At 54.7% G+C, this 14,136-nt stretch overlaps 1 protein-coding gene across 1 annotated transcript in view; it reads left to right on the plus strand.

The window, feature by feature from the left end:
• Positions 1 to 1,596, plus strand: part of FAM20C (FAM20C golgi associated secretory pathway kinase) — a 49,420-nt gene extending 47,824 nt beyond the window's left edge. The window contains exon 10 of the mRNA XM_077907438.1: positions 597 to 1,596. Within this exon, the coding sequence (XP_077763564.1) occupies positions 597 to 846 (250 nt within the window). The 3' untranslated portion in view covers positions 847 to 1,596. The remainder of the gene's footprint in view (positions 1 to 596) is intronic.
• The last annotated feature ends 12,540 nt before the right edge of the window (positions 1,597 to 14,136 follow it).

Below are 14,136 nucleotides of genomic sequence, written 5' to 3' on the forward strand. Positions count from 1 at the left end.
CACAGGCTGGGCAGAGCCCCCCGATCCCTGCCAGCCAAGATACAGAGAAGAGGGGCTCCCCCGAAGCCCCACTCCCACTGCACGGCAGCACACAGGCTGGCACCCCGACACCTGGCGGCAGGAGCTACGGCTCTGCAAAGCTCTTCCTGGCACGCAGCTCATGCCAGCTGTAACGGCCCATCTTACAGATGAGGACAGTGAGGCTCAGACAGCGTCCTGCCCCCAGCGCTCTGTGCCACTCTGCAACCCTCTCTGTGGGGCTCCACCCCCCCCCCACACTCCCCACCCATGCTTCCTTTTACGGTTGATGAAACAGGCCACAGGGCAGGTGTGGAGAGCTGAGCTGGGCACCGTCCCCTGGATGGGTGGGCTGTCCCTCCCCACCCTGTGTCTGCCTGGAGTATTGGGTCCCTGCGCTCACCCCTCGGGTCTCAAGTGGCCACCTGCGCTGCCGGGCAGGACGCTCACCACGGTGCCTCTGAGCAGGTCAGGGACCAACCCGGGACCACCCCACATAGAGCCAACACGGCTCCTCATCCCGGCCTCCCCATACCCAGTTTCTGGGGGTCAGGTACTGACCTCTGTCTACACTGCAGGATCAGGAAGTCCACCTACCTGCGGCTGCAGCTTCTGGCCAAGGAGGAGTACAGGCTGAGTCTGCTGATGGCCGAGTCCCTGCGCAAGGACCGAGTGGCCCCCATCCTGTACAGGCCGCACCTGGAGGCCCTGGACCGGCGGCTGCGCATCGTGCTGCAGGCCATCAGGGACTGCGTGGAGAAGGACGGGCCCCACAGCGTGGTGGAGGATGACCTGGACCCCGAGCACAGAGCGCCCCCCGGCAGGTAGTGACCGAGAGCCGCCAGCCTGCCGTGGAGGAGGGACACGCGCATCTGCACCGTGAATTCGGTGATTTCAGGAACAGACAGGCCACTCCGGGAATTGGGGAACCACGGGAACGTGAGGTCCTTCGGCAGTGGGTCTGACAAGACACGTTGTATTCGCTTTCAAGACCAGAGAAGGTTGGGGAGGGGGCGCTCTGTGCTCACGGACGAGGCGGCCTGGCGGCGGGGGCGACCCACCCTTTTTCTACGGAAAGGAAGCCTTTATTTACTATTTTGTATTTATACATGGTGTCTATGTACATAAATAGTGACACCTATGCAGACCCCAGACCACCTACCAAATGCACACAAGAGGGCCGCGCCCACTGGGGCCGGACTCTCCCCCCAGGTGCACTCACTCTGGACCTAACTTGAAACAAGCCCCCATCTCTCCCTCCTGGGGCCCCAGCCCCATGGCTGAGTCCCGTCTCAGTGCAGAAGGCACCCGGTGTCATCATGGGCTGGTGGACGGACAGACTCCCAGTTTCAGAGTGACGCCAATGACCACGTCTTCCATTTCTCAGAGCCGCCCAGCAGCACCTGGACTTTTCTCGGCGGCTGAGGGTGCTGCTCATCTTCTGACTCTGCTTTGATAGTTGGTGTAAATACGTCACATGGGCTCCTCTGCGGGCCTCGGCAACAGGCTGAATTTTGCAGCATTTTTGTGGAATAGTTTGCAATGTGGTAAAAGTGCAATAAAACTAGAGCAAATGTATGTTGGAGTCTGGGTCCTCATGCCCTGAGCTCCGCTGCCACCCACCCTCCACAGAAGTAAGTCCTGGAACTGGGTGGAGCCAAGGCTCAGCTTTCCAGGCGCTGTGGCTGGCACCGTGGCTGGGAGGAGGGCCTGCAGGCAGGAAGAAGAGGGGGCGAGCCACATGTCCCACTTCTGGTGTGGCAGACAGAGCTGGGTGAGGGTCAGTCCCAGAGGGTAAGCATCATGCCTACACAGCCCTGGCACCTGTGGGCATACTGTGTTTGCCCAGCGGAGCCAGGACATTCAGGGCCTGAATGCTCCCAGGAGCCCTCCTGGAGGCTCCCCCTAAGCCTGTTGTCTGCGTGGGGCGCCGTGTGGGCACAGGATTCTATGACAGGCCAGCCCCAGGGCTTCCAAGAAGAGGACTCCCCTGAGGGCCAACATAAACCCTGGAGCTCAAGAATCCCTGGGAGCAGAGCACGCTGGTGCCTCCTGGGCTCTGCATCCCATTATGCCCCAGCCCCCCTGCAGCCCCTTTTTTGTGCACCAGCACCTTGCAAACCAGCCAACATAAATTATCACTGTCTCTAAAGCAAGATTGCAAGGTCGGCTTTCTTCTCATTTCACAGGTGGGGACACTGAAGCTCAGTGAGGGGCTGACACTCTGCCCAAAAGTCAGGTTAGGTTTCCGGAACGGCCATGCCCTTGGCTCCAGGGCCAGAGGCCTCCCCTCCATCCCTGAATCCCACCTGGAGCTGCACTCAGTGTACGGCAGACCTGCCTGCCACAGAAATACAAAAGAACCTTGACTACAAAGGCAGTGAGTGGGGGGTGTGCTAATGTGGCCCCCAAAGCCAGCTTCTCCGCAGCCCCCCGCTTGGCGCAGGCTTCCCACCCACCACTCACCCAGTGATCCCTGGCCGAGTCATCCCTGCCCCTTCTTGCCAGTAGCTGGCACCTGTGTACCTTGGGCCTTGCCCACCACGCTTCTCCAGTCTTCCGCTGTTCCCCATCCCTGCCCCGGAAAACGCATCCCCCCAGCTCCCAGGCCATCCAGAGAGAATAGAATGCTGCTCTCACAGCCTCTGACCCAGGGGCTCCTTGGCCCCCTTGGTCCACTCACCATCAGTCCAGTAGAACGTGCTGGGCGGCTGTTATATGCAGACCCTGACTCGCCACCAGACAGTGAGGGGGTGACACATGACCAACTCATACGTACACCACAAACTAGACCCCTCCACACAACAGGGACGGGGAAGGGAGAGAGGAAATGGAGACACCAGGCCAGGCCACGTGCAAAGACGTCTCCCAAGTTCCTGGGTGGAGGCCCGACCCCCATTGTGACTGCATTTGGAGATGGGCCGTTAAGTAGGCGATTCAGGTTGAATGGGGTCAAGAGGTGAGGCCCAATGCCCGAAGACTGGCGTCCTTGTAGGAGGACGAAGGAACACTGCAGATCCCTCTCTGCACCTGCAGAGGACAGGCCACATGGGGACAGGCCATGTGGGGACAGGCCGCAGACCTGAGCAGAAACCAGCCCTGCACCTGCTCTTGGGAGTCCAGCTTCCAGACTGCGAGAATAAACATCCACATGCAAGCTGCCCGGCGTGCCTGTGCCACCGTGGGAAACACACATTTGGCCTTTTTCCTCGGGTCCCAACACAGAACCCCCAGGTCCTTTGGAGCTGCCTGAGCAAAGACCGAAAGCAAGCACGTGATTGTCATGCAGATTCAAGCCAGAACCTGCCTCTGTGACCTGTAGTCCTGGGTCATCCTCCGCCACAGCAGGACACACCCCTACATGTGGAGGTGCCCTTTTTCGATGCGAACATCCCACTCTACAGGGTCACTTCCGCTCCGCTTCAGAGCATCTCCTGTGTCTGCTATTTCTCAAAATAACCAGCTCAAAATAATCCTTATGCCAAAGAGGCCCACTTTGGGGTGACATACTCTGCTTCCCTTCAAAAGCCAGGCAGCTTCACGAGGAAACTAGAACATGCAGATGTGTTGAAGGAAGACCAGCTCAGGACGGTGGCGGTGGTCACGAGACCTCAATGTGGCCCTGGGCTCCATTCAGACACAGCTCAGAAAGTGGGGATTCACAGACCAGGGGCAGGAGGCCCCTGAGGAAGTGCAGGGTCTGGGCGACCGGACACCACCTGGGTGTGCAGGATGGGGACCCCCATCAGGCATCAGGAGTGCTCAGGGCTCTCACTCAAGTCACTTAAAAGGATTCTTGCTAACAGTGGCCAATGCAAAGCAGAGCCGGAGGTTCGAAGGCAGACAGCTGGCTGGGAGGAAGGCAGGTCAGGTAGAAAGGAGACCCCTCACTCCCAGCACACACGGAAACACTTCCCAAAGCTGGACGATTGGGATGTGATGGTGGTGATGCTGGAAGCTATGGGGAGGTGGTGATTCCCTCAACAGCCTGGCCAGCCAACCACCCAGCGAGGAGACCTTGGACCCTGGACAAGGACGCAGGCCTGGACGGGAACTGCTGGAGGATGGCACCCAGGGAGAAAGCCAAAGAAGAAGGAAAGTGGGCAGGGGAGTGTCCGTGCCACCCTGGCTTAGCGGGCAGAGCAGGGTGTGGGAGGGCCGTGGCCAGGAAGACACGGAACAGAGGAACTGGCTCTTTCTGCAGAAGAGGGGATGACACAGCCGCAGCCGGTGATGCAAACCTACTGGGAACGGGCAGACAGGAAATGCCTTCCTCCCAGAGGATCAGCAGGGCAGGAGAGGACGTATAATTACAAGAACTCATGACTCAGCACTGTATGGTATTCACAGGCATAATCAACATTCCTTCTCCAAAGAAAGAAAAGGTGGTACAACCGAGTCGGGACTGAGCGGGGAGGGCGCTGTCTGGGAGCTGAGTCCTCTCTTGCAGGCAGAAAGTTGATAGGTGTTAAACTTAAAAACCACTGTCACATCTGTCTGTGAGTTAGAGACACAGAGGAAAGACAGACGCAGATGAGAACACACCCAGGGGAACGTGGGATGTGGTTTCTCAGGGACACGGCGATGGGGACAGGAGGGACGAGGTCTGCGGCTCTGCTCAACACTACCCCAGTGTTACTAAGGCTTCGCAAGGCATGTTCATCAGTTTTTTTGGCACAAACTCGGTATAAAGGGAGGAGGTGAGATCAGAGCCTGGGCTGCAGGCCTGGCCAGGATGCAGGACCAGCCCCCGTGCCCCCGAGAGAAATCCCCACCCGACTACACCCATTTCACAGCTGTCACACTGAGGCCCAGACATGAGAGATGACTTCTGTGAATCTAACACTGCGCATGTGGTGTTCAGGCCTGGCCTCTAGATGCAGGAGACCCCTCTTTCTGTATTCAAAATCAAGCCAGACTGGCCCCCGATGCACCCACAGCTGCGGAGAGAGAACACAGGCCCAACACCCTGACCAGCCTGCGCCCCGGGCTCCCGTGAGACCTCATGGGGTGGAAGATGCCAGAGTGGAGGGAGCCATCCCATCCCGAACAAAGAGAAGGAAAGGACTTTCCTTTTTTTTTTTTTAAATGTATTTTTTATTGGTGTTCAATTTGCCAACATATAGAATAACACTCAGTGCTCATCCCATCAAGTGCCCCCCTCAGTGCCTGTCACCCAATCACCCCCACCCCCCGCCCACTTCCCTTTCCACCACCCCTTCCATTCCACTCCTCTGCTTACCCAGCCCGGAGGGTCCACACACCAGACAGCATCTCTCCAGAGGTGCCTGAGGGCAAATGCAAGGAGAGCTCACACAGAGTCTCCCCTCTGAGGCCTGGAAGCTCATTCTGGAGACTCAGGGGGCAGGCAGGAGTGGGGGCAGCACCCCACCAGGGGCTGCAGGCTCTGTGCTCAGACTACCACCTAAGGTAAAGTAAGTGAAAGAACAAACAAACCAATATATAAGCCCCAGTCCTCGTGGGCACAGGGCGCAAAATGTGTGCAGTGACACTTTGGCAATGCAGGGAGGAGGTGCCCCCGTATCCTAGCCCCTACCCAGAGGACTAAGATGCACAAAGGACACACCCATGCCCCAAGGCTGGGTGATGAGGGCGCCTCATCGACTGCAGCCCCTCCTGGGTGCTCCCCGGGGGGTCCCCAGATGTCACTGCTCTCTGTCACCTGGGAGCAAGCTGGATGCATAGACCCCCGGGCCCAGAGCCCCAGAGGCCAAGCCCCAGGCAGAGGAGGCCTTCGTCAGGCTCCTAGGTAGTCCAGCGCCATGCATCACCCAAGTGGCTTCCACCTGCCGCCCGGGGGCACAGACTCACCCTCCCTCCCACATCCGGACCAGTTTCTGAGGAAAACCCCTCCCCACATCCCCGTACCCCACCCAGAGGGGTGAGCCAAGACAGTCTCGAGCAGCCTCTGCTGGGTGTGGGGTGTGGTTAGTGGTGAAGGGAGATAGACCTCAGACCTCTGTTAGGAGAGCAGCCCCTAGAGCCCCCACATGGGAAGGAGGTCCCCATATGCACAGAGGGGGCCTTTCTTATGCTTCTTGGAGATGGCATTTGAAAGGAAGGGTTCAGAGCTGGCTGGGACCTGCCCACCTGGGAACTGGGAACAGTGTACACTCTGTCTCAGAGCGGGGAGGACGGCTCCTGGCCTGGAAGTTATAACCAGACAAGTGGGATGAAGCCAGGAAAGAAGTCAGCTGCAAGGTGGGGTCGGGAGGGGTACACACTGGTGCCTCGGCCCAGATCAGGCTAGGTTGCTGTGCCCACCGGAGGCCCTCGGTGTGGCCATCCCATGGGTCTCCTCACCACACTGGCTGTTGCAGCCAGATATGTCCTGTGGCCACCATCATTCTGGAAAGGTCCTCCGGGTTGAAGGGGGCCACCAGAAACACTGCCCAAGACTGGCCCACTTGCACCATCTAGAGGAGAGCCCGAGAAAAGCAAGGCCCCGTCCACAAGGCCCACTGACCAGAGCCTGGCCCCAGGAGTCTGTTGGTCCTCAGGACCAGAATCCAGGACCTCAGAAGCAGAAAGGGGCATGGGGACACTCAGCTGCCTGGCAGGTGGGCCCCTCAGCCAGGAAGGCCATCAGCAAGCCCCTGCCAGCTGCTTAAGCACCGACCGGGCCAGCCTGTCCTCCCATGTCCAGGGCTCAGGTGGCCCCAGGCAGAGGGCCCATCAGGCTTGCTCTGCACTGTCCCACCAGGATCGGCACAGCGCCTGCCATTCAAAAACCAACCCTGAATGGATGAGTCATTCTTCAAAGACAATTGAATGGAAACTCTGTGCCCCTGTAAACGTGTACCGACATTCTCAACACAGAAGTCAGGGGCTCATCTGGAGGGCAGTGCAAGCAGTAGAAGTACACCTTCCTGGGGCCACAGGGCCTTTGCACAGTCTCCCAGCCTGGTGTTCTCTGCCCCACACCAACCGTATTGTGTTAATTCCTATCCTGAATGCTGCTCAAATATTCCAGCAGTGGAGAGGAGTTTCCTGGTACTTCAAGGCCATCTCAGTATGTCCTGTCATGGGGACATACTGTCCTGCTCTCTTCCTGAGAGCCTCTGCTTTCTTTCCAGGCTGGAAGCAATGTGAGGACCGGGAATGCTCTCCATTCTCCCCGGCTCCCGAACACTGTGGATGAGCAGCGTTGTGTGGATCAGTCCCCACCGACCTTCCTTCTTGTCTCCTGCGCTGAATTTGTAACGTTTCTCTGAGGCACCTCCCTCTGGCACCCTGAGTGCTGGGACCCGGCTCGCCTGCTCTGCATCCGGGGCCCATCACTGTGGCACTGTAGCACTTGCTATTTCTCTCCATGCTGTCCTCACCACTAGAGTCGAGGGTTCCCAATTCCCATGGTAGCAGCAGCCCCCTGTGGGCCCCCTGTGGTCTACGCCTCCTGGCAATCACAGCCCTGTGAGCCCCCCAGGGGTCACAGAGGACCCTGGGCCTCTGCTTCTCTGTCTCCCAGATCTCCTGTGTGGGGCACTTACCTGCCTTGTTATGAGTGGCTTGCTGGAAAGGCCCATGCGGTGAGGACCGGAGGCCCCCCCAGCCAGCAGCTGGGACCAGGACCAGCTTGGGGAAGGCTGCCTGCAGGGGAAGCCTCCACCCATCAAGCTTTCAGAAGACACAGCCCCAGCTGCCATCCTAGCTGCAGCCTCGTGAGAGAGCCTGAGCTGGAGCCGGTCAGCTCAGCCACATCCAAATTCAACTCTCAGAAACCCTGTGACACAGTGAAGGCTTATTGTGAGTGTAAGCCACTAAGTTTGGAGTGGTTCGTAATGCAGCATCGCTAACAAAATGCATTGTGTCAAGACTTTTACATGATCTGCACAAACCTCTCCATCTGTTCACAGTTGCTGGAAGCTCACTTGTTAGGAGCAGAGGATCACCCTGGCTCCAGTTCAGACATCTTGGCTATCTGTGTTTTTCATGAGCTATTGCATAGGTCCTTGCAATGAGCAAAGCAAGGGACAGTTTGCTCTCCTATACTGTTTGTGCAGACAGACTGCACAATCTGCATTATGCCTGCCGCCCCACAGCCTGCCTCACCTTGAAAGGCAGGTCTTGCTTTTACCAGACCTTGGCTCCACTGTAGGGAGTCCCACCTCCCTTGTGAGCTTCAGTCTTGTGGCTCGAATAGGACTGACCTTGCTTCCGGACACCAGACCTGGCCCTTTCTAGTATGAAAACTGTAATCATCCGGCTGCAATGGTTGAGGGGCAGAGGTGACCCTAGGCAGGCCAGCGGGGAGTGACACAAGGAGATCTCTGTGGGCAGGAGTGAGTGTGAGGCACAGATGGAATGCAAGGGGGGGCAGTTCACTCACCCCGTTTGGGGGCTGGATTTATGTAATTAGCTCTGTTCTTTCTTTGGCTATTTATCTCACTAAAATGTAGGGTTCTGGAAAGAAATTTTTAAATCTCTGTGAATGTTCCATTTTGCTTCTGATTTTAGAGGAGCAATGATTGCTTGCCAAGAAGAAATCCCGAGATACTAATTGCCTCCATTTATATTGGCGGCTGAGAGCACACACTCAACCACAGTGATCAGGAGCTTATGCTAATGCCTATACTGTTGGTTTGGAAAAGGGACATTGATGTGATTTTTATATTTCTTTATTCTGTCCATGCATTACCCATTGACAGTCTGGGAGCAAAAGAACCAAATCTCCCCTCCTGGCTCCAAGAGAGCTCAAGCAAAATCACTTGGAAAAGACCAGGACCCTCCCTTCGTGGGAGCTGCTGCATGCTTGCCAAGTTAGAGAACTTCTCACCAGGTCTGGAATGTGGCACATGCTCTGCCAACGCCAGCTGAGCACGAGCAAGCCGCGAAGGCTTCTGCTCTTTAAAGTTTGGTCGGATTTTTAAGGAAACTCAGCATTAATAAATCTATATAGCACAAATTAGCAGATGATTATCCACATAACGAGGTTCCTGAAATTATTTACATTTAAAACATGACTTATAAGTGAATTCTGATACATTCTATATTCTGTAACATTAAAAATCAAATTCTTAAAGAATATTACAGTTAGCAGTTTTGCGAATGCTTCCCACCTCCCGAAATTGAAATAGCATATTCCAGCATGTGAACGGAGCCTGCTTCTGAACAACTGAATTATAGCTGATTTTTATTTTTATACCTTTCTCTATTTTATAAACTTTCTATAACAAAAGCAACTTTTAATTAAAAATACAGCAGTGTCCAAACAAGTTGTGACTTGGCATTACAGAGAGCTCCTAAAGACCCCCAAGGCCCTCTCTGTCTGTAATGCAGCATCGCTAACAAAATGCATTGTGTCAAGACTTTTACGTGATCTGCACAAACTTCTCCATCTGTTCACAATTGCTGGAAGCTCACTTGTTAGGAGCAGAGGATCACCCTGGCTCCATCCTCTTTCCCTCTGCTTGAATTTGGTGTTTATCAAGACCATAATTCTATTTTTGCCATTTATGAGTGTGTCACAAACAGCACAAGTCACCACTCCACTTGCGACATCCATGAGTGGCCCTGCAAGGCTGCTCTGGGTCTGCTGATGAGGCCCGCTGACTCGCTGATTTAATGGTGGCGTCGGAGAAGCTCCCCACAGTCTGGGCAGCCCGGTGGTCCCCTGCATGGTCCCATTCTCCATCTCCGCCCAGCCACGTGGCCACACATGGGACTATTCCCAAACCGTGTTCTGACACATGCAGCTGCTGTCATCCTCCTGGAGGGTCTGGGTTCAAATCCTTTCCCCACCACCAGCAAGTGGTGTGATGTGGGTGAGAACTTATAAACCAGGAGCAACCAGGAGTGTCTGACTCGGGGGATTGCCCCTGAGAAGGGAATCGGTCAATATACGTAAAAAAGTCTTAGAACATTGCTGGTCTTGTTTGCTGCTGACGTCACCATGTTTAGGAGTATTTCAAGAACATTTTGGCTAAAGATCAGAGAAGTCTGCCTTCTCACTGCCGGGACCTACATTAAGAAGTTAATTTTAAAGTAAGTCAGGGGATCCCTGGGTGGCGCAGCGGTTTAGCGCCTGCCTTTGGCCCAGGGCGCGATCCTGGAGACCCGGGATCGAATCCCACATCAGGCTCCTGGTGCATGGAGCCTGCTTCTCCCTCTGCCTGTGTCTCTGCCTCTCTCTCTCTCTCTCTCTGTGACTATCATAAATAAATTTAAAAAAAATAAAGTAAGTCAGATAAGTGTTTCAGAACCCTAAGAAATCAAAATTCATTAGGGAGGTTTCCTAACTAACCAACAGGTACTTCTATTGAACTGAGTGAACACGTGTGCTTTCTCCACCACCATTGTAAGTGCCATCCTTTCATGCTTCAAATGGTGGCCCGCCCATCCCTGAACCACACTAGCAGAGTTCAGGACAAGAGCTACCAAAATGTGAGTGGGGGTGCGGGACCCAGCCTGAGCTCCCCTCCCTGGGGGACTGTGCGAACTCCCACCCGCCTGTGATTGGCTTCAGCAGCGCATCCTCCTCGCAGGCCCACACACCACACCTGTCGCAGGTCAGCAGGTGCTCAGACCTCAGACCCGCCTGGGGTGTAACTTGTTGCCCTGAAACCTGGGTTCTCTGACCACCAGGAATAGCCATGACGGGACACTTTGGTCTCCTGCCACGGGGCTGCTTATGTTGCTCATCTCGCCATGCTCATGCTCATCTCGGCGCACTCATCTTGACACAGAGCTGCAAGCTGACAGGTGGATGGTGGGTGAAGCCACTAAGTTTGTGACAATTGGTTACATCACAACAAAATGGTGATTATATACATTTGTTACGCTAGCAATACACTGTCCTTATAAAAATTTACATTTGGCAGCCTGGGTGGCTCAGCGGTTTAGCACCGCCTTTGGCCCAGACCATGATCCTGGAGACCCAGGATCGAGTCCCACATCGGGTTCCCTGCATGGAGCCTGCTTCTCCCTCTGCCTGTGTCTCTGCCTCTCTCTCTGTATATTCTCATGAATAAATAAATAAAATCTTTTTAAAAAATTAACATTCGAGATGCGTGGTGGCTCAGTCAGTTAAGCATCTGACTCATGGTTTCTACTTAGGTGGTGATCTCAGGTCTTGATCGAGCCCTGCATCCAGCTCCTCGCTCAGTGCAGTCTGCTTCTCCCTCTGCCCCTCCCCTTACACCACCCCCTGTCCTCTGGAATTAATAAATAAAATCTTTAAAAAAAAAACTCAAAGTCTGTGGCTGGTTCTCTCCCCAAAGGTCACCACTGTTGTTGATGGATGGATGGATTGATTGATTGATTGATTGATTAAAGATTTTATTTACTTATTCATGAGAGACACGCAGAGAGAGGCAGACCCAGGCAGAGGGAGAAGCAGGCTCCATGCAGGGAGCTCGATGTGAGACTCGATCCCAAGACCCCGGGATCATGCCCTGAGACGAACGCAGACGCTCAACCATTGTGCCACGCAGGCACCCCTGTTGTTGATTTAGGGTGCCTCCTTCCACGTCCTTTTTAAAGAGACATGAGAGGCATGATACCCTGACTCTGCCACATACCAGCTCCCCTGGAGTTCATATAGCAGGAACTCAGAGCAGTCCTGGCACACAATAATTGCTCAGAAAATGTTCCTTGTGACTGCTGGGAATTTCTGTGTGTGTCTGGGCCCAAACAAAGTAGGTGGCTATGTTTGATTTAGTTTTTTGTGGGCAGCACCAGACTGAAGGTAGGTTCAGTTCGTTGCTCTGAGGACCTGGCTGTCCTGGGTGCCGGCTTCTGTCTCTTGTCTAGCTCAAGGGGGCAGCTCATCCCCTTGGTGAGTTTCAGAGCAGCTGGCAGGGTCCCGGGAAACTTCTCGCGTGCTGGGTTCCAGGTACAAAAGGAGCTCCCCGGGATCAGCCAGAAGCAGATGTGGACCAGGCCCCCAGACAAGGTCTCAGACCCACAGATTCGGAAGGGTGATCTGGTTTGCCCCCGCAAACACAGACTCCAGCAGAGCCAGCCATCTCGTGGACTGTGTCTACTGATTCTATACAAGAAGCAGGATTCCACCAGGGGTGTTACAGGGCGCATCACGGGGTTTGGGCCAAATTCCCATCCCAAGGAAAGGAGCCCAGATGGCAGCTGGGAGAGAAGGTTGCCTCCATGTCATGTTGTTATGACAGTGAGTGTTTTCCATCAGCCCCTGCAAGTGACACATGGAGAGAGGGCATGGCTTTGGTGATGAGAGCTCTTACGTTAGAAGTGGTTTCAAACTTGGGCTCTGATCTTCACCAGCTGTGGGATGCAGGGCCGGGGATCACTGTCATCTGTTTATCCACCGGCTGGGATGTGGCTTTTCCAAGGGAAGGGACCATTTCCAGGGGATGGGGCGGCGCACACAGATGTGTGAACTGCTGTGGCCCCAGCATAACCCGGCCTCGGGGTGATGGCTCCCTGAGCGGTAAGTCTCCGGGCTACTCCAGCTCAGGGTTCCCCTGCTCTGGAGGCTCAGGTTTGGGGTGGCCCCCGGAGCCAGTCCCCCAAAGCTGTGGAGGGCTGAAGTGAAGTAGCCATGCTGTTTCCTGCTTTTCCACCATCTGTGTGACAGAGGCTTCAAGATCCCCAGAGCACGGGGTCCCCTGGTGCTGGCTGACCTCACTGACGGGGACAGAGGCGGGCCTGGAGCCCTACCAGTCGCCACCACATCTCCTCCCACGCTTTTGCCTGACCAGCGGGAGGACACGCCTCAGAACCTAGGCTCTCCTGAGAAGACAGCGAGAGGCTTGACGTGGAGGGGAGGGGCTGGCGGGGGAGCACGCAAGGACATGGACATCAGGCAGAGAAAACCCCCACTGAGTGGGGCTGATGGGATTCTCTCTTGGGCACAGACTGCTCTGTCTCAAATCTCCCTCCCGCAGCTTGGCATCTCTAGGTCTCCAAGCCCGCTGCAGGATAGTTTAATTAAACTTTTTTATTTTGAGATACTTGTAGATTCCACACAGTTGTAAGAAATAAAACAGAGGGGGGATCCCTGGGTGGCGCAGCGGTTTAGCGCCTGCCTTTGACCCAGGGCGCAATCCTGGAGACCCGGGATCGAATCCCACGTCGGGCTCCCGGTGCATGGAGCCTGCTTCTCCCTCTGCCTGTGTCTCTGCCTCTCTCTCTCTCTCTCTCTCTGTGTGTGTGTGTGTGTGGCTATCATAAATAAATAAAAATTAAAAAAAAAAGAACTTCAAAAAAAAGAAATAAAACAGAGGGGGGGATCCCTGGGTGGCTCAGCGGTTTAGCACCTGCCTTCGGCCCAGGGCATGATCCTGGAGTCCCGGGATCGAGTCCCGCATCGGGGTCCCTGAATGGAGCCTGCTTCTCCCTCTGCCTGTGTCTCTGCCTCTCATTCTCTCTCTCTGTGTGTCTCTCATGAATAAATAAATAAAATCTTAAAAAAAAAAAGAAAGAAAGAAAACAGAGATCCCACATACCCTTTACCCAGCTTCCCCCTATAGTGACATCTTGCAAAACTCTAACACATAATCTCACGACCAAGACCTTGACACTGACACAGTCAGGACATGCAGAGCAAGGCAAGGCCACAAGGGCCCTTGTGCATGGTCCCATGACGCCTCCACTTCCATCCTGCGCACACCTCCTCTTAACCCCTGGAAACCACTAATCTGTTCCTCATGTTATCATTTTGTCTTTTCAAGGGTGTCCTATAAATGGCAGTGTGTTCTATGTAACCCTTTGAGGCTGGCTTCTGTGCTTACATAGTTGGGGATCCATCTAGGCTGCTGCTGGACTAGTGGTTATTCACCTAGCATAGCTGAGGTGTCCCGTGGTGTAGAGGGGACCAACACCTATGTAACCGTCTCCCCGTGTAAGGACATTTAGGCGAGTTTCAGTTTGGGAATGTGAGCACAGGTGTTTGCATGAATTTACCTTTCCAATTCTCAGGGATAAATGCCCCAGAGTGTGATTTCTGGTTAACACTGTGGTCACATGTTTAGTTTTTAAAGAAAGTGCCAAAATGTTTTCAAGGGGGACTGTACCACTTATGTTCCCACAGTCCAGCGAGCATAACTGACATCTGACAGAGAACAGCAGAGTCAGTGAATGTCTCTGAGCCCCACTGTGCTTCCGACCCTCCACAGAAGCCAG

The sequence above is a fragment of the Canis aureus genome, chromosome 8 (genome assembly GCF_053574225.1).
Source record: "Canis aureus isolate CA01 chromosome 8, VMU_Caureus_v.1.0, whole genome shotgun sequence".
Classification (NCBI taxonomy): Eukaryota; Metazoa; Chordata; class Mammalia; order Carnivora; family Canidae; genus Canis; species Canis aureus.